This window comes from Poecilia reticulata, linkage group LG13 (assembly GCF_000633615.1).
Source record: "Poecilia reticulata strain Guanapo linkage group LG13, Guppy_female_1.0+MT, whole genome shotgun sequence".
NCBI classification, from domain to species: Eukaryota; Metazoa; Chordata; class Actinopteri; order Cyprinodontiformes; family Poeciliidae; genus Poecilia; species Poecilia reticulata.
In genome coordinates, this window is record NC_024343.1 from 29,961,150 (window position 1) to 29,988,507 (window position 27,358).

At 38.2% G+C, this 27,358-nt stretch overlaps 1 protein-coding gene and 1 long non-coding RNA gene across 4 annotated transcripts in view; one reads left to right on the plus strand and one right to left on the minus strand.

The window, feature by feature from the left end:
- Nucleotides 1-27,358, minus strand: part of aplp2 (amyloid beta (A4) precursor-like protein 2) — an 84,222-nt gene continuing 56,864 nt past the window's right edge. The window contains exons 6-17 of one of the 3 annotated variants that reach the window (XM_008426466.2): nucleotides 26,404-26,612; nucleotides 23,192-23,325; nucleotides 22,189-22,263; nucleotides 21,848-22,006; nucleotides 21,193-21,321; nucleotides 16,083-16,182; nucleotides 14,545-14,718; nucleotides 12,994-13,029; nucleotides 8,768-8,850; nucleotides 6,774-6,851; nucleotides 3,158-3,316; nucleotides 1-2,206 (exon numbers count right to left, since the gene is read on the minus strand). In XM_008426466.2, the coding sequence (XP_008424688.1) occupies nucleotides 2,105-2,206; nucleotides 3,158-3,316; nucleotides 6,774-6,851; nucleotides 8,768-8,850; nucleotides 12,994-13,029; nucleotides 14,545-14,718; nucleotides 16,083-16,182; nucleotides 21,193-21,321; nucleotides 21,848-22,006; nucleotides 22,189-22,263; nucleotides 23,192-23,325; nucleotides 26,404-26,612 (1,438 nt within the window). In that variant the 3' untranslated portion in view covers nucleotides 1-2,104. The remainder of the gene's footprint in view (nucleotides 2,207-3,157; nucleotides 3,317-6,773; nucleotides 6,852-8,767; nucleotides 8,851-12,993; nucleotides 13,030-14,544; nucleotides 14,719-16,082; nucleotides 16,183-21,192; nucleotides 21,322-21,847; nucleotides 22,007-22,188; nucleotides 22,264-23,191; nucleotides 23,326-26,403; nucleotides 26,613-27,358) is intronic. The other 2 variants (XM_008426468.2, XM_008426467.2) reach the window with 2 other exon arrangements.
- LOC103475071 (uncharacterized) lies at nucleotides 23,332-23,783 on the plus strand. The gene is made up of 2 exons (XR_535280.1): nucleotides 23,332-23,524; nucleotides 23,603-23,783. It is a non-coding gene; the product is annotated as an uncharacterized LOC103475071 (long non-coding RNA).

Consider the following 27,358-nt stretch of genomic DNA (forward strand, 5'->3'; position numbering starts at 1 on the left):
AGTTGTTTGTTGTGAGTTTATTGATGTGTAACCCCTTGTAACCATAAATCTGTTTCCATTGGTGTTGATCAGTTTTAAATCACTAATATGCATAATATAATCGATGTCCCCTGGTCCTCTTCCACAGTCAAGCAGGCAGTTACGAGATCGAAGCTGTTTGGGTGCATAGTGAGACAGTCACATACAGATATACTGTCACAGAAAGAGGAAAAAGAAACTGGGAAATAAAATTAAAAACAGATTTCATATAAGAACAATGCACACCACAGAAATCCTCTTAAGAAAAAAAAGCCATGATAGCAACATCAACTATACAGGCATACAAAGACGATACCGAGATAGATAGAAAGGATTAGGCTTCACTTGTTTCGTGTCATTCTCTACCTGTAAAAATACACACAACCAGCTCTCCGCCTGCGCAGACCTCCAGATCGTTTCATCGCATCATTAAACGTTTGTGCAGTTAATTCAGGGTTGATTCTCAGCCCGGTTTGGGTCTCCAGAAGCGCTAAGCTCAAGATGCAACATCCACAAATCCATCTGTGAACATTTGGGAGTTAATTGTTTGACTTGGATAATCTGTGCAAAATGTAAAATAAAAAAGAGCAAAGCTTCAAGGGAACCCATCATATACATAGTATGGAGAAATACATTCAGCTATGTACCATTTGGACAATGGATTTTTACAGCTACTAGACTAGCAAAAGGGTTGTGTTTGTGTTAGGGGTGCAAGTTATCGACTAACGAGTTAATCTAAAGTTGATTGAGTTTATCGATCGCATAATTGATAAGCGGCCATTTCCTTAAAAACCTGAGTTTTCTCTTATCAAGTCTCTCCATAAGGGGCGAAATTTTTCATAATATGCCGACACTGCGCCACCATGCGGCATCTCAGGCTATTAAAGTAAAACTTTAGTGTTTATTTCAAAACAGAGCCGCGTAAAGCGCTTTTTTTGCATCCCACATCGGACTCTGTACCGTTAACAATCCTCGTTCAGGAATCGCCCCGCCGCCATCTTTGTTTCTGTCTCAGCGGCTCCGCTTATGACCACTGGCGCCCTCTGCTGAATGGAGGCCAAACTACAACACTAAAAGATCTAATCGGATATTATTAATCTATTGGAACCAGTTTTAATCTATAAACCGTTAATCGACAAATAGTCGTTTGAATCCCTAGTTTGTGCGAATGAAGTGGTAAATGAAGACATTCATTTTTATAATGAATCTTTTTGTCTTCGCTTAGCTAAACAGTTTGTCTGGTTGCCTTGCTGTGTCAGATCAGAATGTAAATATATATATTTTGTCCTGATGCACAAGACTTTAATGAACTAATGGCATAGAAAAATCTGAGCAATTAAAGCAAAAAAATAATTAGAAAAGTGGAGATTCAGTCAATAATGATGTTTGAGCTGGAGGTCTGCGCAGGTGCTCACCTTTTCCAACGCCTGCAAACATTCGAACCACCGAATAAAAATAAGGACAAAAAATAAAAACCCAAACCAATTCATAATCTCTTCCTCCTTTGGGAAAAGGTAGAATAAAAACATCTAATTATATATATATTTATGTATATTTAAACATTTTATGTATATTTGTTATTATAACAAAGCAAAGAAATAAACCATGATTTATTCCCCCCCCCATGTGTTTTTTAATCACTAAACATTTTGATTGGTACAAAGAACCTTCATATACAAGCAATCTATTGATTAAAAATAACACATTAAAACACCAATTATTTAATGAAACCCATCAGAGTCTGAATGATGGAGAAACTAAATGTAGTGCCAGTTTGATGACTAAAAAACATTAGTTTGATTTGCTTTTCACATAATAAAAATGTCAGAAGAAATGTTATACATCTTGATCCGTCTTGATAATTACAGATAAATTGTTTTCTATTTTGCGAACTGGCAGAAACAGACATGTGATCAAAAAGAGCTCTATAGTACAACAGTAGTAGAAGTAGTAGCATTACTTAAGGATTGTTTTGAACAAACCAGTAAATGGAGTTTGGATGTACGCAAAGGATTTTAACAATAGCATCATGTGTTATTGGTCAGTAGTATGTTCCCGCTGTGGGCTCCACGGCGCCCCCTCTCAGTTAGATCTGCATCTGCTCCAGGTATTTGTAGGTGGGGTTTTCGTAGCCGTGGTTCTGCATCTTGTTTAGGTGTCGCTCCTCTGGCGTCAGCATGGGGTCCACCTGCAAACAAGATGCAGATCATCATCAGAAAGACAACGCAGAGAGGGCAGAGCGTTCTGTCTCAGCTAATTCAGGTCGGGCTAAAACAATTAATCGGATTAATCACAAATAATCACGATTAATTGTTTACTATTTGACTCAAAAAGCCAGTTGCTGAAAGAACAATATACTCGTAGCTGCTATTAAGCCAACACTTTTCAAAAATATTTAAATTTTAAAGAACCTTAGTCTGTAAATATGTTCTGCACAAAACTCCTTAGCTGGCAAAGTTTTGGCTTGATCTGGTTAAAATTCTGTCAAAAAATAAACTCCAATTAAGCGCATTTTCTTATCTAAGCAGAAAGGGTCGAGCTTTTCACACTGATAAGTGTTTTTTAGCTGTCGAAGGATCCTTTACATTCACTAAAGTAAGGCTGTTATTGCATTCTTATTTAAAAAAAACAAATCAAATTGTTTATTTTTATTTCAAATCTATTTCTAATACAATAAGGTTAAATGGTTAAATGAAAAATCTGCTGAATGTTCCAAATTAACTTTTATCTGATTAATCGTCAGAATAATCGTTTGCTGCAGCCCAACTGGTGAGCGGTTCCCTAAAAACAAATAAGCCTTTATATAAAATTCACACAATGTGTTTCAACCACTGAATCTCTAAACTTACTCAAGTCAAAATTTTCCAATGCAACTTGTAAAATGCAAAAGAACAAACATTTTAATTGGTATATCAAATATTCATCTATTCACTGCTCTTCCGTCTTGCAGCAACACTTTCCAGCTCACCATGGAGGATCCGAGGGCATTTTCAGGACAGCGGCTAAATGAAAAATCCTACAATACGACATTCTCTAATCCGATTAATCGCCAGACTAATCGATTAGTAAAATAATCGTTAGAAACAGCCTCGGATTCAGAGACTCATGTTGGCAGTCCTTGTTGTCGTTGGTGTCTTACCTCCACGATGCCATGGCTGATGGTGCCGTACTGCCTTTTCCTCAATAGAACCAAGCTGATCACAATCACAGTTGCTATGGCGACGGCGATCACCAGCAGGCCAATCAGCGCGGTGTTGCTGTACCCTATGCTGAAGTCCTCTCCCAGGGGGCGGTAGGGCTGACAAAACAAGAGGAGGAAATTACAGATTTCAGTTTAAAATAACAAATTATAAATATTTTTATCTAACGTCTCCAGTCTGCTACGCCTCATCTTGCCCACAGAAGATCTTCAGTGTTCACGTTCAAGCGAATACAGATTTGCCTGCAGTTATTACCAGTAATTAAATTTTTTACTTTACAGGAAAGGTTTTGTAGCTACTGCCTTCCCCAAATCAATGCAACAAGATCAATACGGCAATTTCTGCTGCAGGCTCTATTCTCCAATCTCAGCAGGTGAGGTGTTGAGTAAATCATGATGATCAATAGTAATGAAGGGAAAACATGGGACTCCTGAATTTCCTATTAAAGTTTTAAAAGTAACTCAGTTTGCTGGATAAAGTTTGTTTTTTTTTTTTAGTCTCTGCATATAAACTCAGCTTTAATCTGAAAAATATTCAAATCAAAATATTCAAAGGAGATGGTGGGAAATATGACTTTACAGATCAAAGTTCCTTGAAGTGGCTTTGAAGTGTGGAAATCAATCGACTGGAGGAGTTTCGCTTCCCTGTGCATCAGGGACAACACCCCCTTGGGTGCAAAGTCTGAGCAACATGCAAATGCTGTTTGCAGAATGCCAATTCAATTTACACAAACTTCTCACATTAAAACCAACAATAGGTAAAGTCCATACCAAATCAACTTATTTACAAGCTGAAATACCGTTGATGTTACTTTGGAAAAAAACAAACTACCTGATTTAATGCTACTCAATAACCATAAAAATCCAACCACTGCCAGACAGCGCGGCTCATCTTGAGTGACGAAATGCCTTGAGGAATGCTATTAAGGGAATATTTTCATTTTAAAAAGCAATAAAATTCACTTAGTAACATAGAATCCCATGAGGAGCTAAACAAGGATTGGTTAAGTATAGCTGCTTACATTCATTCATAAATACTTGTGCTAATTCAATAGGAAACTGCCTGTTAACCAATACCTAATGATGAACTCCAGGTCAAATTCTGGTGAAAATTTAGTAAGCTGTTTATATTGCAATATTTAATTACTGAAAGACCAACATAACAATGGACTGTGGATCAAAACTTGGTAAATGGCTAACTAACTACTAGCTGTCCATAGAGCTTCAAACAATTAGCTGTTAGCTAATCAGGCTAATAGCTTCAGTCAAACTGAACTCAAATAAAATCTTTTAGGTTTTGGCTGATGAGAAGCTAATAATGAACTAGACTTTATTTAACCATTATATTAATGATTAACATGTTTTGCTAACTAGCTACTAGCTAGTTGCTAATTATTATTTGTAAGTTAACATTACCAAGTAATAATTCAAGAATATTACTCTGACATATGTGAGTTAATTATTCCTTTATGATGAAACCAAATAATTTTACATTAATTGTCAACTTCTGATCACAATTTCTGAAAAAGTCAATGACTAGATTGGATATTGTTTGTGTATTACTTAATATTACTATTATTATTATGTAATCAATCTCTGTTCAAACGCTAATAAAGAGCTGATAGTTAAGTAAATATTAATTTAAAATTAAATCCTGATCATATTTTCCTAAATACTTTAAACAAATCTGAAATGTTTTATTGACAATCAATTGAAAGTTAGCAGCGACTAAATAAACATCTAGCTGCTTATGCTAATAGCAGTTGATGCTAATAGGTAATTATAAACATCTGATTGTGTTTTGCTTATTAACTAATTTTAAGGATTAGAAAATCAAAACAAGAATTTGGAGAGCAACTAATCAAAGAGTAATTGCAGCTGATGAGATTCCACACTATTAGACATTAAACAAAGCACTCAGTTTATCATCAGTTGTTAATCAGTTAATCATTGCCGCAATTATATTTTTCCAAATCTGTCCAACAGAAATAAATAGCTAGAAATTAGGTCAGAATAATAAATTATTATATTAAAAGAAGCAGCAAACAATCAGATACTAAATGAAGATGCTAAAACTGGCTGATGCTCATGACTGATGATAAACTCTTCATTACAAAAAGGTGAAAGATAACCAACATTAATTTGGAAAGCAATGAATGGCGGACCGATCACAGAATATCAATTACTTCACTGAATAAAACTTTTTATTCAGAGTTTCTTATTATAAACTTTTTAACAAAGTCTTTCCTTCATAATTACCAGTTAGCATTAGCATGTATTAGCTAATGCTAAGTGCTAATCAGTTAGTACCGACAACTAAATCAATTTGTTTCTTGCTCATTCAAACCAAAGCTTTAAGTATTAAATACATGGTTTAGAAATATTCATAGACAGTAATTTGATACCTACAGTAAGTTATAATTAATCTTCACAATTAGTTGTGTATTTAATAATAAACCACTCAATATTTTTCATAAATACGTTATTTTCCTGCTATTATTTGTAATGATCAACAATTACTGTTTTTCAAACATTAAATATCTAAATATTTTTCATGGTTTGTATTTTTAATTTAAAATCAGTAAGGAACAAATTAGGCTCTTAATGCTAATGCCAACTTGGGCTAATGGTTTTAAGTTTTGCTGATTCAGTTACAAAGTAAGAGGCAAATGCAACATTAAACTGTAGAGTTATAAAGGAAGGACTAAATGTTGATTAGCAACTGTCTCATTATCAGCTGCTTAACAAAATAATCATTTCATAAATAAAACTTAGCATTAGCCAATGTTAGAATATCTTATATTAGCATTAGCAATTAGCTACAGATTTGTTTCTCATTCACATCAAACTAAATGTCCATAATAGCTACCAATTTATTAGCTGCAGTCAGAATGCAAGAAGATATTTATAGCTAGATAATTAGTGCTAAGTTATATAACCTTTGATATTGTTTATTGTGTAACAGTAATCTGTAGTTTATCATTACGTAATAGTTAGCATTGGTTTCTCATTTATTTTTTAACTATTTGCTGAGTGGATTTTATGGTCTAAAATGATAAAGATGATAAATTCACCTCTAAATCTTCATCTTCTAATCCTAAATTAATTGAGAATTCACATAGAAAACATGAGGAAACTCAAGAAGAAGAAAAAAAGCTTTAATGCTGCAGCTGATCGTATCTGAGCTGACGTTTCGTCACAACCCGCTTTTCTACATTCACATTGTAATTTGGCACATATGACACAATCTGATCATATGTGGACAGCTGCTGGGGAATTTCTTCACCGCTCATTCCCACACAAAAACTGAGCCACGTCAGTTTCTGCTGATCTGTTTTCCAACGTGTACATTCAGGTACATTCACATAACAAACATGCTCCCATGCAGGAATGACGATTTTCTTTTTTCTTTATAGCTTGAACAGAAAACTTTAACTCATGAAGAGAGGGGGGTACGTAAAGTTTGGTTGCACACTCCTACACTCTCCTACTGTCGCCGTCTCCCCGCTGCCTGCAGTTCCCCAGAGAGCCCAGAGGAGGGCGTCGCTGTACTCACCAGCTCATCACCATGCATAACGCTGACTCTCTCAGCACTGTAAACCACTTCGTTAACATCCAGAGACTCATCAATCACCTGTCAACACAGACAGGGAGCCCAGGTTACACTCACAGCAGTGTGTGTGTGCGCATGTGTGTGTGTGTAACCAGGTTTTTATATGCTTGTGGGGACCTATGTCTGTCTACATTGTGGGGCTGTGGGGACCGCTGCTTCTTGTGGGGACAAATCCTGGTCCCCATGAGAGGAAAAGCTATTTTTGAGTTGGGGGGGATTAGGATTAGGACTAAGGTGTGAATAGAGTTTTGGTTATTCATGTGATGGGCAGGAGTAGGAGTGGGCTGTGGAAAATGAATGGAAGTCAATGTAAAGTCCCCACAAGATACGAAAACAGAAAACATGTCTGTGTGTGTGTGAGAGAGAAAGAAAGACGAATAATTTGTTTTTTTTTTGTTAGACAGGAATGGAGAGGCAGGAAAGCAAGAGAGTGTGGATGTGCAGCAAAGTGTTAAAGTGATGATAAGCTTGAAGTTTTCTGGTTCAAACTGGAAGGAAAGAAAGAGCAAGAGAGAGAGAGAGAAGGAGAGAGAGAGAGAGAGACACAGAGAGAGAGAGAGCAGCTTTAATAACATGCAGTGGATGTAAAAGTTTACACACCCTTCATCCAACAGGAAGCCAATTTATTACAGGTTTTCCACCTTCAGTCAGATCTCCATCCATCCATCCATCCATCCATCCATCCATCCATCCATCCATCCATCCATCCATCCATCCATCCATCCATCCATCCATCCATCCCCAGGTCTTAGGTCACATTAAATGTGAAAAACGTTGGGATATTTTAATGTCGCATTTTAACAGGGTGTTGACATTCCTTATATCCACTGTAAATTATTTTCAGTCGCTCTTCTAGTGTGAACAGGCCATCAGCATCCATCTGCTCACTGCACAGTCCCAGGGTAAAGACGATGCTTTTAGGAGATAGAAACAAGTGACACCCTGCATTTTCTAGAGAGACCAATCCAGATTCTGTATCTGACTCAAGAAAATGTTTTTAGGTCTCATTGGATAATTTCACTGCCAGGTTGCTCTATCTCAGAAAAACAGCTTTACCCCACAAAAGACAGAAAACTCATGCACACAAACATGCAGCTTGGTAGCTGGGTGTTGGCTTGACATGCAAAACTCAAGACGCACTCGGAGGCAAACATGGTTTGAAAATCCTCGCGGCGGCCTGGCGAGTTGGGCGAGGAAATGTGCCATGCAGTGACTGGCGAACAGAGCGTGGAGCCGATTTGCATGAGGGCCGGCTGGAGGAAGCCACACACGGACGCGCGAATAGCCCAGAGCGAGACGGATGTAACTATGACAACATAGTTACTGGAATCATCCGTCACAGTGAAAACTGAAATTAAGAGAAAGCGCCGGGGTGCCTCATTCATCTCAATCAGCCGCCGCCGAGTGAAATCAACCTGCCGACAGTCAGCCCTGTGTTTATCCTCAACAAAGCTGCTCTCAGGCCACAGAGGCTTAAACGATTAATCGGATGAATCGACTATTAAAATAATCAATAAATCATTAACTGGTGTACACAGGTGCTGAAAGAACAACACACTCAGAGCTGTAATTAAGCCAAAATATATATGCATTTTGTATTTCTTTAAGATAAAATACCCTTCAGATTTTAATAAATTAATGACGTTAAATTAGTACTGAAATGATTAATTGTGATTAATCGATCATTGAAATAATAATCAACTAATTTAGTAAGCGATTAATCATTAACTGAAGTAAGAACATGTTCATTTTCCTATTTAAAGAGGAATTGGATTATTTGTATTTTTCAATGTTTTTCTAATATAAAATGCCTAAATGAAAAATCTGCAGAATGTGTCATTTCAAAAAACCCAATTATCAATTAATCGTCAAAATAATCAACCGATTAATTGGTAATTAAAATATTTGTTGGCTGCACAGAAGCGTCAGGCACTCACCAGGTCTTCTCCCATCTTCGGCTTGCTGTTGATGACTCTCTCCTCGGCGCCGATCAGGCCGTCCAGACCAGCCATGGCGGAGCCTGGTGGAGGTAAAACCGGATCCGTCAGTGACGCGCAGAAAACGGGCAAAACAAAACAGACAAACACGGGTGGTGATGTTGGTGGACAGCAGATTATTTCGTCACATCGTTGCATCAGTCTCCTCGGTGCGCTGGTGACAACAAAACCCTTTCTCCCATTCAGCACAGAGACACGACTGTGAACTCTCCCACAAAGGCCCTCTCAAACCAGACGCATGCAATTTTTCATTAACAATCGTTGTTGTTCGCCAACAGACGCATTTTTCTGTAACTACACCTTCATGTGAAATAAATGAGACGATGATGTGACAACAAGCTGAGGAGGTTCTGTCCCTGCAGGGTGTGCATGGCAGGCAGCTGCAGCGGCGCAGCTTTTTAAACAACTAACAACACGTGTAGAAAAATGGGACAAGTATTTTAATTTATTTATTCAATCTTTGTCTGCACCAAGAGTGAAGAGTGCCAAATTACGATTAATAAAAAAACTCATAAATATTAGGGCTGCAACCAACGATTATTTTAGTAATCCACTACTCAGACAATTAATCGATTAATCAGTTAATCGATTAATTGGATAAAAAGTTGTGTTCATACAATACTAGAAATACATTAAACAATGCAACTAAACAATTAAATTACTTTCTTAAATGAGAAAATAAACATCGCATTGGCTAAAATGCAACAACATTTAGTCTTTTTGAGCTGCAGATGCTCAGGGATGAATCTGCAGCTAAAAAAAAACACATCAACATGTGGAAAGCTCTGTTTCATTTAACATTAGTACAGTTCAGGGCTAATCTGTTGATTATTTTTAGGAATAGCTGAATAATTTATATATTTTTTAAGTATTTGAAGCAGGTGAAGATACAATTATACCACTGGAGAAATTCTAGGTAGAATACATTTGCAGACAAAGTTTTTTTTATTTAATTTTAAATGCGAAATGTTAATGTTTTTGAACAGCTTTGACTAGCTTACTGCTCTGCGTCTATTGCCCTTGCAGCAAATGGCCTCGTTTTGAGCCTCTATGCTCCAGTTAATTAATCGACTGCTACACTGGTTGACAATTATTTTAGTTGTCGATTAATCATTATTAGTCCGATTAATCGTTTAAGTCTGAATTTCAATATGTCAATAAATCTTTAAATATACAATGAAATAATTTATTTAGCATATAATTAATTATATGTCCGTCAATTAAATTAATAATAAAATTAATACTTTATTTCCTTTTATTAGAAATATGGTTAAATTCAACATCTTGCCTGACCTAGTGTAGATATAATTATTTATGGTTTTATTCAATTAGAAATCGAGTTTCTAATTGAAGTTTTTTATTTATTGTAATTTGACACTTTTCACACTCCATAGGAATGTTGACCAAAGTTTAATAGTAAAACTGTATCTGGGAGTAATCCCACCTCTCTAACTGTTCGGTTTTAAAAGAATAAAAAGTTTAAATTTGCATCAAAAATAATCTAATTAGTAAAAGTCCAGCGATGTGAGATTTAAAATCAGAATAAAAACACAAAACAGCTTCATCCTCATGGATGAAGCTAAATACAATCAACCAGCAACCATAAACAACCAGGCAGAGCTACAACGGATGTGTCACAATGGTCCAGTCAAAGTCTAGAGTAAATACAATTGAGAACTGTGGTGAGACATAAAAATTGATGTCCACTTTTGCTGTCCCTCCAACCAGACAGAGTTTTTTTGGAAAGAGAAATAGACTCATGGCTGCAACTGTAGCAAAAGATTTATTGGCACAAAATATAAATGAATGCCGGACCTGAAGATTTTAATCTGTATAAAAAGTTAAAAATTATCTTTTTACCCCTTCTTATCCATAAATATGCACTACTGAGCCCTGGCCAATCAAACATATGGATTTTTGTGCTTGTAACACGGGAAAATGTGAAATATACGGGGGTTAAAAGGTGCCAACGTATGAATGATGCAAATCCCAAAACATGAAAGAAAATAAATGCAACAAATGCTGCAAATGGAAAATTATGCAACCACTGGAAATGGAAGCACAAATGTAAGTCCTCCAGACCACAAGGGGGAGTCAACCCATAACTTATACGGGACGAGAACCTCAGTAAAGACAGGATGTCATGGTTATCGGGACGGAAGAAATAAAAGATGTGCTATAGTTCATGTCTTTCAAACACGCAGTCTTTCACAACATTATGGAACAACAGCATATTTACAGAGGCAACTACCTACTATAGACTCCCCCTAGTGGTCTGGAGGTCTTCTGTTTAGTGTTAATTTTGTTGATTGTAGGTTTTTGCTAGAGATGCAGCAAAACAAAAATTTGGGTTGATATCGACATCTGATGTTAATCTCATGACAAATAACCGATATTTACTGATTTACTGTACATTATATCATGAATATTTCTCTACTGCTCTAACACTTAAAAAATGAACAGAAGCAAAAGGCAACAAGATTAAAACAAATACCGGTTGTGCATATCTACCTAAATTTATTTATCGGACCGATACGTTAAAAAAATTAATAATATCAGCCGAAACCGATGTTGATGTAGATACATTTACAGCGTTTTTGGTTGCATTTGTTTTTTGTGTTTGTGTGTTTTGGAGTTATCACTTTTTTGTGTTTCCATCGGCGAAAACGTTTGGGATGGATGAACGCTTTAAAATAAAAACAGCAAACAGTTGTCATATTGCACTTACACTTAGAAATTAGTGCGAGATTTAAAAATGTAAAACTGCGTTGACAGAAAACTTTTCCATCTACAGTCAGGAGTCCGTTACGCTCTTTCCTGTCTGGGATGCAAACTGTGCCGAAAGTCCAAAAATGGCCGCTTTCACATCACAAATAAAAAGGTAATCAGTAGGAGAAATGGTAAAAGATCCCACTGTCAACCTAAGTGGAGAACTTTTTCTTCTTAGTTTGAGACATTAGGGACATGGAATCACAAATTCAAGGTGTTGGACGTTCTTATAATCTCTTAAGGTTTCAGGATTACAGCATAAAGACGGTGGGGGCGGTTTAAAACCTCTGCACACGCCATAATCTCTGGACTTGTAGGAGTAATTTATTAGTTTATTTTTGGGTGAACGCAGAGTTCAGAGAGGTACACTGCAAAAACACAAAATTTAATCCAGTATTTTTAGTCTAGTTTTATAGTTCAAATATCCAATTACATTTAAAATAAGACAAAACCAACTTACAGGTAACTTTTCAGTAAGATATAGGAGGTTGTGTGTCATCAATAATTCATTAATATTGATTTGAAAAAGTTCTAGTTTCATTGGTAGATTATTTTAATTATAACAAGACATTTTCCCATTTAATAAGTTAAATAATCTGCCAGTGGAACTAAAACTTTAATAAATATTAAGGGATTTTTGACTTAAACTCATATTTCCTGCTGAAAGGTTACTAGTAAGTTTTGTTTTACTTTAAGTGTACCAAGATATTTACAATAAAAACTAGATTTTAAAAAATACTTACGATTTTGTGTTTTTGTAGTTTCATATTGCAAAAACCATAATCTTACCAAGTCTAGTTTTTAGTGCAAATATATTAGTACACTTAAAGTAAAATAAAACTTCCAAGTAACGTTTCAGCAAGATATAGCAGCTTGTTTTAAGTCAATAATTTATATAAAAAAGCTCGTAAAATGGGAAAATGTCTTGACACAAGTTGGACTAAGATTTTTTATTATTATATTAAAGAATTACTGACTTAAAACAAGCTACTATATCTTGCTAAAAACTTACCTGTAAGCTGGTTTTGCCTTATTTCAAGTGTTCTCAGACGTTTGCACTAAAACCTAAACAAAATACTTGGTAAGATTTAGCGTTTTTGCAGCGTATACGCTACATTTCACAGCTCCTATCGGAAACTAGACGGCTGGTGAGAAAAATACCCATAATTCTGGTGAGAGCCAACAGACTGCCGAGTAAAAGCTACCAGCTTTTCTACAAAGCATGAGGTGATAATCCAAATATGACGAAGAAAAAAAGAACAAAAACAAAAAAAAAATAAGCAACGAAACCAGGGTGATCAGTAAGAAAGGGTGGAAAGGAGAGGAAAAGCAAAGGAAAACAATGGGGATGGTTTTAGTCGGGTGAGAGGAAAACAAGACGCAACAGAGGCACCCACCTTTCTTGAAGGCACGTGGGGAGTCTGATAGGTCGCCTTGACGTTAGAAATGAGCAACAGAAAAACAGAAGATCAGAAAACGGGACGGAGAGAAGAGAGAAAACTGAGGTGAGAAGAGAAACGGCAGGATTATCAAGCTCTGTTAACTGACTGAGCAGAAACGGGAGAATCAGAACCAGAATCGGAGCTGGCGCGCCTTACTGAGCCCTCTGGGCCGCTGGCTGGCGTCTCAAAACGCTCCTCTGGGGTTTCACTGTAATTAGCCTCCCGTCTTGCTGGAAATATTCCATCCATCATTTCTACTTCTCCTTAAGGATTCAGTCTTTTGTTTGGCACCAGTTTGACGTTCGTTTCCCCCCGAAGCGATTGGCTGCAGCTCAGCTTAATCTGAACAGTGGAGCTCTGATAAATGGGATCTATTATGCAAAATTCACATTTTCATACTTCCATTTGGGTTTCTGCTGCTTCTGAAAACAACCAAATCTCTAACAACAAAACAAAACAAAAATTGTTGAAACCAGCGATGTTAATTTAATTGTTTTTGGCAACAATTTAATGTTTTTTTTGGTGTCTGGAAAATGAGACGTTTCAAAAACCTCCAAAATGTAATGTCACAAATCAGCAGGAACTGCCCGTCACCTAGTAACCCCAGCAAAACCCAGGCCGTTACCTAGCAACCTCAGTGGAACCCCACCCGTCACCTAGCAACCAAAGCTGAGCTCCAGAACATTTGGTCAACTGATTTTCAAATTCAAAAGTAGTTTACTGGTCCAAAACGGAAATTGAACGTCGTTTTAACTTACGTTACACAATTTTGAGTCACTGCTGTCGATCGTGAGTTTTACGACAGTTGGAAGAGTTTTATGGTCAGGCTTCCAACTGTTGCAAAACTCAGGAAAGAAAACAATGACTAGAAGGTGTTACTCTCATATTAATTAAAAATTCTTCAGGGTTATTGTAAATGGTGATAGCTGTTGACAGAAAAGATCTCCCATAGCAGTCTATATTACAGGTAATTTGAAGAAGCCTCTGACCAGAGATGCTGTTTTTCTATGAAAGTCTCATGAAGCAGATGCTCAGGATTGTTGATTATTTTCTTGATGTTATGTAAAATCCTTCCTTGCGTCATTCCAGTGTTTCCGCAGTCGCCCCCAGAACAGTTCCAGCCTTCTTTATCAGGCTGTTGAGCTTTCTTTGCTCCCTGGCTCTGATGCTGCCACCCCAACGGGAGAGACGACAATCTCACCATTATAAAACAATATCTGCTCTGTACAATGGCTGCTGGAAAAGACAAGTGTTTTTTTTGTTGACTTACCATTCAGAAACCACTTGCTGGATTCTTTTTGGTTGTGCAGGAGGCTCTACTAATGCTTTTCAAAGATGTACAGTTGTACATTTGTGCATCCGTTTGCAGCCATTTACACGTGTGTGTGTGTGTGTGTGTGTAAAAATGTCGCGTTGGGGGGCGTGGCCAGCAGCAGCCGATTTGAATTTAAAGCAACAGGCCACCTTTTAAAGGTTTTGCCCAGTGTGTGTCGTGTTGTGCCGTACCTTCCGGCTCTGAGCGCGCCCCCAGAGACGTGACCTGGATGGGTCGGTACGGTTTGCCCTCGGAGACGGGAACCTCCACGCTCTCCTCCGACGACACGGTGACGTCAGGCTGCGATTCAGAGATGGAGGACAGGAACTGGTCCATGTCGGCCTTCTGCTCCTGGAGCAGGTCGTCTGCAGAGCAAGAAAAAAAAAAAAATCACAAAACATCAGTCACACTGCAAAAACACAAAATCTCACCAAGTATTTCTGGTCTAGTTTCCAGTGCAAACATGTTAGTACACTTGAAATAAGACAAAGCTAACTTACAAGCAGAGTTGAGTCGTAACTAGTTACATTTATTTGATTAACTGTTGGCAAAAACAATGGAAGGACTTGAGTAAAATTTCTGGGTGCCCAGTGTTTGCATCTTCACTGAATAAAGAACAAACACGTTTTTTAGTTTCACAAGCTTTTTGGTTGAAAATATTGATTAGGAATTAGTTTTTGTTTTTTTCATTTTAGTCTTTAAAGTACCAGAATTTTCACACGGCTTCATATTTCTGATTGACGTTCTGATCAGTTATTCAGTGCTGGAGTAAACTTAACTGTTTTTACTCTTACTCAAGTAACTTCTTGGTTGAGTACTTTTTACTTTTACTTGAGTAAAAATATGTTTTAGTAGGATTTCTCTACCAGCCGCTGGTTACATGTAACTTTTCGACAAGATACAGGAGCTTGTTTTAAGTAAATAATTTCTTAATTTTAATGAAAAAGTTCTGGTTTCCACTGTCAGATTATTTCACTTATAACACGAGAAACATGTCATGTTATAGTTTAAATAATCTGCCAGTGGAACAAGTACTTTTTAAAAAATATGATTGACTTAAAACAAGCTCCTATATTTTGTTGAAAAGTAACTTTTAAGTTAGTTTTGTCATTTTTTAAGTGTACTAAGATGTTTACACTAAAAACTAGACCAAAAACACTTGATAAGATTTGTGTTTTTTGCAGTGTATCTGCTTCTGGCGAGCGTTTATAAACCAGGCAGAGCGTCACCTCTTCCTGCTTTCTCATTTTCTAAGAACAGCAACAGCTTCTGTTTCTGCTAACCACCAATTAGCATTTCTCTGAAAGCCGGTTTTCTCATAACTCTGCAGATCTCAGACGAGCGCGGCGCAGTGAAAGCTGCGACCCAGTTCTGTCATTACAGCAACTCAACTTTAATTTATGCTTCAGCTTCACACCACGTTTCCTTTCAAACCAACCAGAGAAAACAGAAGAACATTTTCAAATCCCGAAACTGGGATAACTAGCTAAGCGTGAAAACAGAGATTGGTCCTGAAAACCCAGAGAGAGGGACTTTTGTTAAAATTTTCACCAGGAGCTGAAGATAAGACGACGTGAGTCTGAATAACTGGGTCGCAGTCAGACATTTAAACCGACCTGCTGGTGTTTGTTTTTCATTTCTCCAGAGTCTTCAGATAGAAATAAAAGGCGGAGAAAACAAAATGTGCTGGATTTATCTTTCCATTTCACTTCATTCTCCCGTGACTCACCGATTTCATCCTGCAGCTCCTCGGCCACGTAGGGAACTTTGTAGAGCAGAGACAGACTCTGGTTCATCCTCTCCTCGATCACCCGCAGGTGAGTCATCACCTGACAGCAGGAAAACGAAGCGTTTAGAGTCACTCTGGAGATGTTTGATCATTTAGTTCACACGGACTATTCATCTTGAATCAAATCAAAATATAAACCCAGGTGAAGAGGCTTCCAGTAATGTATCTAAATCAGGCATTCAGTGCAAAACTACGTTTTTTTTGGTCGAGTTTCTAGTGCAAATATCTTATTACTTAACCCTCCTATTATGTTCGTTTCTGAGGTATAGCAATAATGTTCGTGGGTCAATTTGACCCGGGGAGATTTTTATCATGCAAGTGTCAGGAACCAAAAAATTCCTCCAAAACATTTTTTTATCTGATTATTAACTCTAATACTAACCATCTCAATCAAAATTTGTGCAATTATGTTTTTTATTTCTCAGAAATTAAGGATTAATGACGACAACTTACTCAATTACTCATTTGGACATAAAAAATGGGATTTACATTTTTTATGTCCACTGAAACGGGTCAATTTGACCCTCAACATAATAGGAGGGTTAAAATAGGAAACCTTTCAACCACATTTAGGAATTGTTATAAGCAAATAATTCCTTAATGTTGATTAAAGAAATAACATTTCCTCTGGCGAATAGTTTCACTTGTAACAAAACATTTTTTCTATGTTACAAGTGAAAAAATGTGGCAGTGAAACCAGAACCTTTTCATGAATATAAAGGAATTATTTATTTAAAACAAGCTACTATATCGTCCCGAAAGTTACTTTTAAGTTAGTTTGTCTTATTTCAAGTGTAACAATCTTAAGATTTTGTGTATTTGCAGTGTTTAAAAAGCTGCTCATCAAAATAAAATAAAAAGATACACACCAACTACTCTTGGAGGACATTCAGTCAGAATTCAAAATCAACATACATTTGTTTAATTTTTTGTTAATGTCAGTTGGTTTTGCGATTAATCACATCTTAGCTAAATGAAATTGAAGGAAAAAAAATGAAATTATGGAGAAAGAAACCAAATAAAAACATTTATTTTGCTCCATTTCCTGAGTTGATTTGACTTTCCTGAAGAAAAATCTGAACTTTCTTTGCCTGATGATGATGATGATGATGATGATGTGTAGTCATCATCATCATCATCATCATCATCATCCTGAAAAATGGCTTGTCATCATCAAACCTTCTTTGCATTGATGGAAAGAAAAAACGTTTTTATTTATTGCAGCAGTTAAACGCCGCCTGTTGATTCCTCAGAACTCTGAAACATTCTCCTGCTTTAACTAGACCATTTAGAGGGAGGGAGGGANTATCTATCTATCTATCTATCTATCTATCTATCTATCTATCTATCTATCTATCTATCTATCTATCTATCTATCTATCTATCTATCTATCTATCTATCTCAGGCATTTTTTTCTTCATTCAGATAAGTTACTTACAGTGGGTAGAGTATCCAGTAATTTAAGAGTTTGACAATTCATCAAACTCAAGTTTTTCCTCAAGTAAAAATGTTGATGTTTTCAGGGATTTGTTTCAAATAAAAATAGTTTTCTCTGGCTCTGTCAGATGTTCTGGAACCCCACAGGCTTCACTGTTAATCTGAACAGTCCAAGTAAGAGGTTATGTCTGGGCAAAGGTGATTACTTTTGGATAAACAAAATGTAAATACATATTTCATTGTGCTTTATGTTGTTTTGGGGGCAGAGCAGGCTGTAGAGCAAGTCAGAGCCATGGCTGTTATCAAGACTGCAACAAGCCTGGTTTACGAGTCTTTGGAGAATTCGTAGTTTGGGAACATGAGCTCGTTCTGCTTTATCTGCATGTTTCTTCCTCATCTCACTAACCTCCATAAATATTATGCCAGCATTGTCTTCAGAGACATGAAGGATCAGAGTTGATTATCTCTGGCTGCTAATGCTAACATGATAGCCAGCACTGGCTCTGATGTTTCAACTGAGCCCCTAAATCCGGATAACACCAGGAATTCTGTCCAACCATAATCTCGGAAAGCCATGCTCGCTTTTTGACGCCATCTAGTCCCTAACTCTGTTCAACCCGTCGCTGTGACGACTGATTAGCACAGCATTCCATTCTCATTCTCAGGTCCTCATAACACACCTTGGATCTGAACTGTACTGCATAGTTATTTTTATTCTTTTAGGTCCTTTTTATTATTATTATTATTATTATTATTATTATTATTATTATTATTATTATTATTATTATTATTATTATTATTATTATTATTATTGTTGTTGTTGTTGTTGTTTAATTTGATCAGTTTAGATTCTTGATTTTCTTTTCTATCTATTGAATAAATTCTTATAAACATACAAATAATGTGACTTTAATGACACTATAGAAGAAAAAAATCAATGGGTTTACATTACCACACATTCATTCACACATCTAATGAATGTGTGAACAGGTAAAGGGAGGTGCAGTAGTGCGTAACTCTTGTAGCCACAAATATGAAAGACTGTAGAAATTGTTCTTAAAAGTTTCTCTATTTTCATGTCTGTCATGAATGATAAATGCTGTAGCGCCAGCTTTGTTCTGCAAAGTCTTCAGAAGATACACCATGTGGCAAACAGCAGAAGCAGAGCTCAAAGCTGGAATAATTCTCTTTTTTTCTGCTAATGAAGGTGAAATCTGATCCTTCTGCCATCTGTGACGTCTGCGACAATATTTCAGATTAAAACACCTGATCAGGTAATACGGTCACGTTTTTTTTTTTTTTCCCCCTCAAAGCAGATAGGTTCAGGAACATCTGCCATACAGTCCCTCCAGGGAGTTTGCCTTCAGCGGAGCTCCACCTCCATGAGTAAAGAGACGCTACGGATGAATCTCTGTCTCTGGTCCTGTTGGTTCTGTAGCTCCCAGGCACAGCCACTCTCCGCTTCTCCCTCCGTTTCTTCCTTTCTGTGTCACTCTCTCAGTCCAACGAGGCAGGGAGCTGGAGAGCTTTCTATTTTTAGAATCCGAGCCGCCTGCTCAGCCTCCCACCCCCTTTGGCAGAAAAAGATACACCCACATAAAACCTCACAAAGCATCCATGGACATCGCACACTGAAAGGCACAACACACAGGCTGTCTTATGTACCGAGCTTGTGCAAACACACAGACACACACACAAGCACGCACACACACACACACACACGCACACACACACACACATGCAAGCTTAAATAGTATTAATTCATTTACATTTAAATGAAGTTGCACACAACCACATGCACGCACTCTTGGAAATGTCAAGTACAAAGCAAAGCGTGAATCAAACCCTTAAGCACATATCATATTGGTCATACTATGGCATTAATAATGCAGGGCTTCTTAGTGCAGAAAGAGGAACACTCCCTGTAGGGGAGGTGGGAGGGGCTCTGGCTCCTTTGCTGCTACTGTGATGTGGCCAATGTGTGGGAATAACAATAAGACGGCCAAATATCTGCTCCAATCTCAGATAAAGACACAAACAACTCACAAAAACTGCTCTCAACATACAATTATGACAACTTGTACTCACCATAAAGTTTAGAGAGCAGCTACTGGTGTTTCACACTTTCTAAGACTCTACTTTGTTGCTATGGCACCAAAAGAGGGTTTACACCTATTGTACAGGTATATGGGAGAGGCTGATCCAAAACATGAAAAGATAGGAAGGAAGGAAGGAAGGAAGGAAGGAAGGAAGGAAGGAAGGAAGGAAGGAAGGAAGGAAGGAAGGAAGGAAGGAAGGATAAATAGGACGGATGGATGATGAGCTGGTAACTTATTGTAACCATGGCGACCACTGAGGGGAAATAAAGTAAAATTTAAATTGTTTTTTGGAGCCTCCAGGATTTCTCTGGAACAAATGAATCAACAGGAAGTCTGACCTCTGACCTCTGACCGAATGAAGAGAAATTGGTTTCATTTTGTGAACTCAAACATTAAACTTAAAGAAACAATCTCTCCCTACATTTCCATCCAGCTTGTTTAGCTCACAGCAACGTCTCATTTTCCACAAAATGATCAGAAAAATGAACTTTTGCGTCTGATTTCTGGTGGGGAATCAAACCTCAGGCCCCTGCTGCACCTCCAGTGACCAGCAGGGGGCAGTAAAGCACCGTCAGCAACGCGCTGCGGCTCCTTCCTGACAATCCTCATCGTGAGGGATTTCACATCTCAGAGCAGAAACTGATGCATTAAGCAGCCGCACTCACTACACATATTTAAAGTTATTGAAAACTGAAAGTTAAGTGTAATAAAGAGCAGATTATCCTGGATTATGAGTCAAATAATGACAGAAGGAAACAAACTGGAGGAGGAAATGCCAGCCTGACTTGTTGCATCTTTTATGCCAATCTTTCCTGTGACTGTGTGACTCAGAGACATGAACCCAGAGAGTCCGACCCGATCCCAGCGCCAGCGGGTAGCGGGTCAGGGTCCGGCGCCGATCCGCTGCAGCGTGTTAATCTGCAGCTCAGGCTGGAGTGAATGAAACACTCTCTGCTCTCTCTGCCGCCCACACACTTACAAACAGGGCAGAGGAGCAGGATGAGACATCATTATCCCTGCTCTGTCTGAGGAAGAGGAGGGGAAGAGGGGGAGGAGGGAGGGAGGAGAGAGAGCAGGAAGAGGGGAGGAGGGTGGAGAGGAAGAGGAGGGGGGAGGAGGAATAGGAGGGAGGGGAAAGAGGAAGAGGAGGGGGAGGGAGGAGTGGGAAGAGGAAGAGAATAGAGTGGAGGGGGAGGAAGAGGAGGAGGAGGAGGAGGAGACGCTTACAGATTGATCAGAACAGATTTTAGTTAAAACAGTTTGAGGATTAAGATTAAATAAAAAAGTTAATCAATGGTGAAACCAACTGAAGCTCCGTATCAGTTGGTCTCTCCAGCTACGGTTAAACCAACTGTTTGGTTCTGTTTGGTTCCGTTTGGCTCCCTTCCTTCCTTCCTCATAGCGACATCTCAACGACCTCACACTAAATTTCTCCTTCTGATGAACCCTGAGGCTCGGATTCGGCCATTTTGGCGTTGCCGTTAGCGACGGCTGGCAGGATGGAGACACCGACCTGAGACTTCATCTGCGCGGCCTTCTCCGGGTCCACCGCCAGGACGTGCTGGTAGTGGCGCACGGTGTGCTGCCGGTCCTTGTTCTCGGCTCGGACGTACTTCTTCAGCGCCTGCATGATGCGGTGGGGCTGAAACAGACACAGAGCGGCGGGACAACGCCATCAGAACCGGGTTCCCACTTCCTGAACCTACACCGGGTCACGCTAAGGAACAGGAAGATGAGCTGAAGGCCGGAGCCAAATACCAAAAACAACCGGCTGCAAAAACAATCCACAAACCTGGATGTGGCAAAATAAAACCACTGCTCTCACTCAGATATATATGGAAGTCCATTACTGCCATAAAGAAAAATAATAAAAGCCCAACAAAAAGTCATGTAGCGTTTTAAAGCAGGTTTGATCCAACAAATTTTATAATCTCATAATCATAACCCTGGAAAGTTGAAATTATGATATGTAGTCTCATAAATATGACTTTATAAAAATAAATGATGACTTTTACTCTTGTAAATATGACTTTAAAACTCAAAATGTATATTTTTGATTCATATTTTTATGACCTTTACTCTCAAATATTTGACTTTTTCTGTCATAAATGTAGCCTTAAAAGTCGTGGTTTGTGTTTAATGGTGGTAATTAGTGGGTCTGCGCTGACCCTGGGGGGGTCGGCCTGCAGCGCGGCCAGGTAGTTCTCCAGGGCGACGCGGCGGCGGTCGTTCAGCATGGCCTCCACCCGGGCCAGGTGAGTCTCCACCAGCTGCTGCTTCTCGCTGGCTGCCTCCTCCTCCAGAGACTCCACCATCGCCTGGAAGTGCTGGAAACAAAACACTCAGATTACGACACAGAGCGGCGCTAGGAAATAAAAATCTAGGTCTCGGTTTCAGTCCTCCAGCCTCCAGGGAGACTCGTTTAAATCCTAATTTAGACTCAGACGAGTAAAGATAGAGCAGCTGGAGAAGAAGATAATTACAGACCTGCTGAGAGATCAGGGCTTACCTGGACCAGAGTCTGTCTCTCCGCCCGGGGAATGTTCCTGGCCTGCCGGTCCGCCTCTTCCCACTCTTTCCTTACCTGCAAGAGACGAACAACGATTTACCTTTTCTTCAGGTAAACGGAGCAAAAACACCAGGATGTAGCAAACTATCGGACCAAATCTGGTAACACTTTATTTGAAGGGGGGGTGAATAAGACTGTCATAAACATGTCATAACACCTGTTATTAACATGAATAAGCCTTCCTGAATATTTATGACTGTTGTCATAAAGCGTCATTCGGGAAATTATGACACTTTTAATACAAAGTTGACATTATTCAAAATGTCTTTGTTATGACAACTTAACATTAACCAAGAAATCATTACTGTTTAAACTTTACCTTTAATAACATAAAGTGACCTAATTTTTAAAGTGCAATCAGTAATACTTTTATAACAAATTTATATCAGTAATGGACGGGGCATTTAAAGAACTACTTACAATTAAAATAAGAAATATATAGGCAGACATTTGAAACGTAGGCGTAAAAGGGTTTTAACCCTTCTAGACCGGAACGTGTCGGTGGCAACACATCTAAATTTGCAGTACCGTAATTCCGCCACACGTGGCGCTATCTAAAAAAATTCCAACGGTTTCTGAAAGGGGAAACCGTTGGAACCAGCCAATATCGGGTTAATACGGTAATTTCACAGCTGCAGTAGCAGAGAGTGTAATTAATCCGGGCGGCACTCGTTTAATAGACGGTAAATAGCGAAAATAACTTGCTGGATATAGAAAGTTGCAGTTGTTATGGATACATGGGTAAATATATCATCTCACAGGACATTTAAGCGACTGATGAGAGGAAAACCTGTTTTATTTGCTAATATACGATTTCCAGAGTAACGTTTCTGTAAGGTTCCTCACTGCATCGCCTGCATTACCATCAACCGTTAAACTCCTGTTATCTAACAGGATAACAGCAGAAGCAAAAACTAAGGAGGAGCAGATTCTGGTCGCTCACCCGCTCCATGCGGTTCCGGTGCCGGACCTCCAGCTGCTCCTTGGCTTTCTGGAAGCGGCCGTGCTCCTGGTCGTCCGCCGGCGTCTCGAAGTAGACGTCCACATCGTCGGACCAGGCCACACGATCAGACTGGACTATTAGACAGTAGGAATCAGTGAGACGGTCAAATGAAAGGAGACAAAGCGTCGAGGCGCAGCAGCAGAGAAAGGAGCCGAAACAGGAGGAAGGTTTGTTACTCGGCGGCGTTCCTCTTCCCACAGCCAGGCTGAGAAATCTGAGGGAACCTGACAGTCTTTCCGTTTCAGTTTCCCCTCATCGGCTTTCAGCTGACAGGTTTGACTCCATGTTTGACAGCTGGTGAAACCGGGTGGCCTGTTTTAGTTTTTACTCTTCAGTTTCCTCTCTAACTAGGAGTCACCAAAGCAGCAGGAGGGGAACCTCATCATGCCGCTGCAGCATCAAAACAAAGATACACGCCACGACTTCATCTCCTTATGTCAGCCTGGATTTTATAAATGTCACAAGATCCAGTTGGAAAGGTTCTGAACCGTTTGGAATGATGAAGGCGAAAATAAAAAAACAACAACTTAAACGTCCTGGTGGGTTTCTAAAAATAAACTGTGGGAAGACGAACGAAGAAACGTGAAGAAATGTCAGAAAGCAAACACGAATATGGAGACAAAAACACGAGCTGAATAAAAGCAGGAAGAGAAAAACCTTTTTAATATCGAGCTGCGACCCGATGAGCGACGGGAGCAGAGTTCTGGCCTTTACACTCAGAATATAACAGTTCTTTCCTCTCAGATGTTTTCTACGACAGCGCAGTAGCTGGGAAAAAGGAGCAAATTTCCACCAAAAACCTCAGAAATTTTGAGATTATTCTCATAAATTTTCGTGAAAAAAATATCAGAAAAATTTTTAAGGTCCAAATGTTGAGAATTTGCGTTAAAAAAAAATCTGAAATTTTAAGATTAATCTTAGAAATTCACTAGAAAAGAAAAATAAAATAAAATTCTGGAGGTCCAAAAGTTTTAAATTTGTGTGAAACATTTAATTAGAAATTAAAGATTAATTTCAAAAATTTTGTAGGAAAAACGCATAAAATTACTGAGTTTTAAAAGTAAAAAAAATTGGTAAGAATAAACTACAAAAGACAAAATTTGCAACTTTTCGAACCCTGAAAATGTTTCCTAAAGAAATTGACAATATTAAAATGTCTGAGTTTTTTCTTGCAACCGTTTAACTTCAGTAATAAAAGACAAACAGTCATTGATTAATTATTATTATTATTATTTATAATTAGTTATATGTAACATAATTATGTTTTTCTTTAAAATAATCTAATAAAACAATTTGTTTTAGTCTTATTTAAATAATACTAAGAACAAATAATTTCCTAATGTAGGAAAGTTTCATCCCTTTTCAACTCGTCCTCATGACATTTATTCATATAAAGACATTTAAACTGTTTAGAAAAAAGGAGCAAAATAAGAAGCATAATTTCATGAAAAACATGAACAGGTTAATCAGAAATAATTTTTAGTGGTTTGTAAAAATTGTTAAGTTATTGTTGTTCAGACTGAGGGCTCTACACGCGACCTTGAACAGGTTAGGATGGATCTATGGCCTAAACAAAACATATTCATGACATTTTCAGCACACAATCATCTCAGTCTGCTCAGCTCTGCCTGTTTTGAGCGTCTTGTCCCTTTAAATCCAAATAATCTGCTGCTGGCCCCGCCCCCAAGTTAACGTGAAAATGGCTGCAAACAGACGCGTAATTGTACAATACTACATCTTTGAAAAGCATTAGTGGAGCCTCCCGCACAGCCAAAAAGAATGCAGCAAGTGATTTCTGGATGATAAGTCAACAACTAAACACTTGTGTTTTCCAGCAGCCATTGTAAACCGCGTCCTGCAGAAAAACCTGCTGACCAAACGTTCTGGAGCCTGGGTTGCTAGGTAACGAAGCATTGCGACTCAGTAATCTGGAGGTTTTTGAAACAAGACACCAAACATAAAATTATTGCCAAAAAAGCAGCGGGTGTTGTTTTTTTTGTTGTTGTTTTTTTAAGTGCTTGGGTTAATTTTAGAAGCAGTGAAGACAAAGTGAAAGTACAAAAACATACAAAATGTGAATTTTGCAAAACAGGTTCCCTTTAAGTCATGACAGGCAAACGGAGAGAAATCAAAAATAAAATTGTGAGGTGATTTCAGCAGTGAGGAAGTTTTGGAGAGAAACGAAACAAAAGTGATGCTTGTTATAGATTTTCAGGCCGACAGGCAGACAGCGGACGGCTCAGCCACACCGGCCTCCGACACATCAGACTTACAGTGGAAAATGCACCTGCGGAAGCAACTAAACCATGTGAGGAAATTGTTTGCGTTGCCGCCGCAGCCGCCATAATTAAATGGCATACATCCCTTCTTCACCATGTCGTAGTACCATCGAGGCAATAAGGCGCGGCAGCGACCAATCTCACTCGGAAGGGTGCACTCAATGTTCACTGTGAAACGATTAATCGTTAATCTGAGTAGTATACACACTGTAAAAAACGACTGCATTCTGCATTTAAGATAAATAAAACCTTTGTATATATATATATATAAAAAAAAAAAAATTATATATATATATACATATATATATATATATAGCTAAGCACCTTTAGCTCCCTTTAGTGAACTCTAGAGCATCTGTAGGTTAATTGCTAAAATATATATATTTTTTGTGCTAAAATAATAGTCAATTTTTAAATGTTTTTTTTTTGTAAAACCAGTTAATTATTAATTTATTTTTATTTTTTAACTTACTTCTAACATTGCATAAAAAGGCCTTATGTGGTAAAATATAAAAAAATCTGCCAGTGTCTGCCATTTTTAAAAAACAGGTTAATCCATCAATTGTCTGAAAAATCAAAACAATAGTTAATGATTAAGCCGAGTCTGCAATCAGATATGAAAACACTTTCTTGTCTGCTTCGTAAGTTTTGTTTCCGTTTTGTTTTTTTCTGTGATGACTCGGTTAATCTCCAGAATAACTGGTTGATTTCTAAAGTTTCTTGCTGGAGTGTTATGAACAGCATGGCGACTTTAAGGTAAAATAAAATGATCTGCATGCTGATAAGTTATAAACCGAAGTAAATAATAATCGTTAATATTTCTATCAAAACGAATGCAGGATAATATAATCTTAAAGAAAATATTACCCTTACCATAAGGGAAAGTGTCCGGTTTGATTTTCTTTGGTCGGTTTCTGCTTTCTTCTTCTTTCTCTTCTTTTTCTTCCTCTGCGTTCATTTTTGTCTCTTCATCCCCGTAGACGTAGTGGTACTCGTCCTCATCTTCCTCCTCTTCCTCCTCATCTTCATCTTCGTCCACAGCCTCTTCCCTCTGAATTGGTTCCTGTTTAGCTTTAGTCACACTGAGATGAGAAAGATGAAATAGGATTAGCGCCTTTTTCCACCCGTGTATCAGTGTCCAAAGCATTGACACATACCTTCCTTTTACAACAAAACTTGATTTTAATTGTTTTTAAATACATTTAATGGTACCTCAGATCAACGATCCCACCAACCTCAGCCAGTATTATTGCATAAACACAGGGAGTCTTGTTTAAGTCTCTCTGTGACAACATATTTTTGTCTCAGGTAGCTAGAAACAAATTTTAATTTGTATTTAAAAACAGAAGCACGGCCTGCAGCTGCAGCTACATTAAAACCTGTAATATGGATCCCTGCAGGAGGGCCATAAACTGCTAGCTAAAACCAATGCTGAAGAGCATTGGTTTTAGCTCTTCAGTTGTCAACATAAATCTTAACGGACACCCGATATGCAAAAGCAAAAGCGTGCTTTGCTACACTATGACGAGCAGATGGTCAGGAGAAAGTTTTAATACAAAAGAAAAAGTAGCAAAGGAGGGAGAAGTAGGTCCGCTCTGCTAGCTTGACTATGTCAACAGTAACATGTAGATGTGTTGTGGAAATATGTTTCTGTTCAGCTACAAAAATAAAAAAGGCGACCTCAACACATCAACAAGTAATAGTCAAATAATCGGTAGAGAAAGTGTTTGAATTAGCTAATAAAGCACTGCTTTGTTAGCTTAGCTAAGAGCAGCGACAGCTAATCTACCGCTGCTGTGTTAGCTTAGCTAAGAGCAGCGACAGCTAA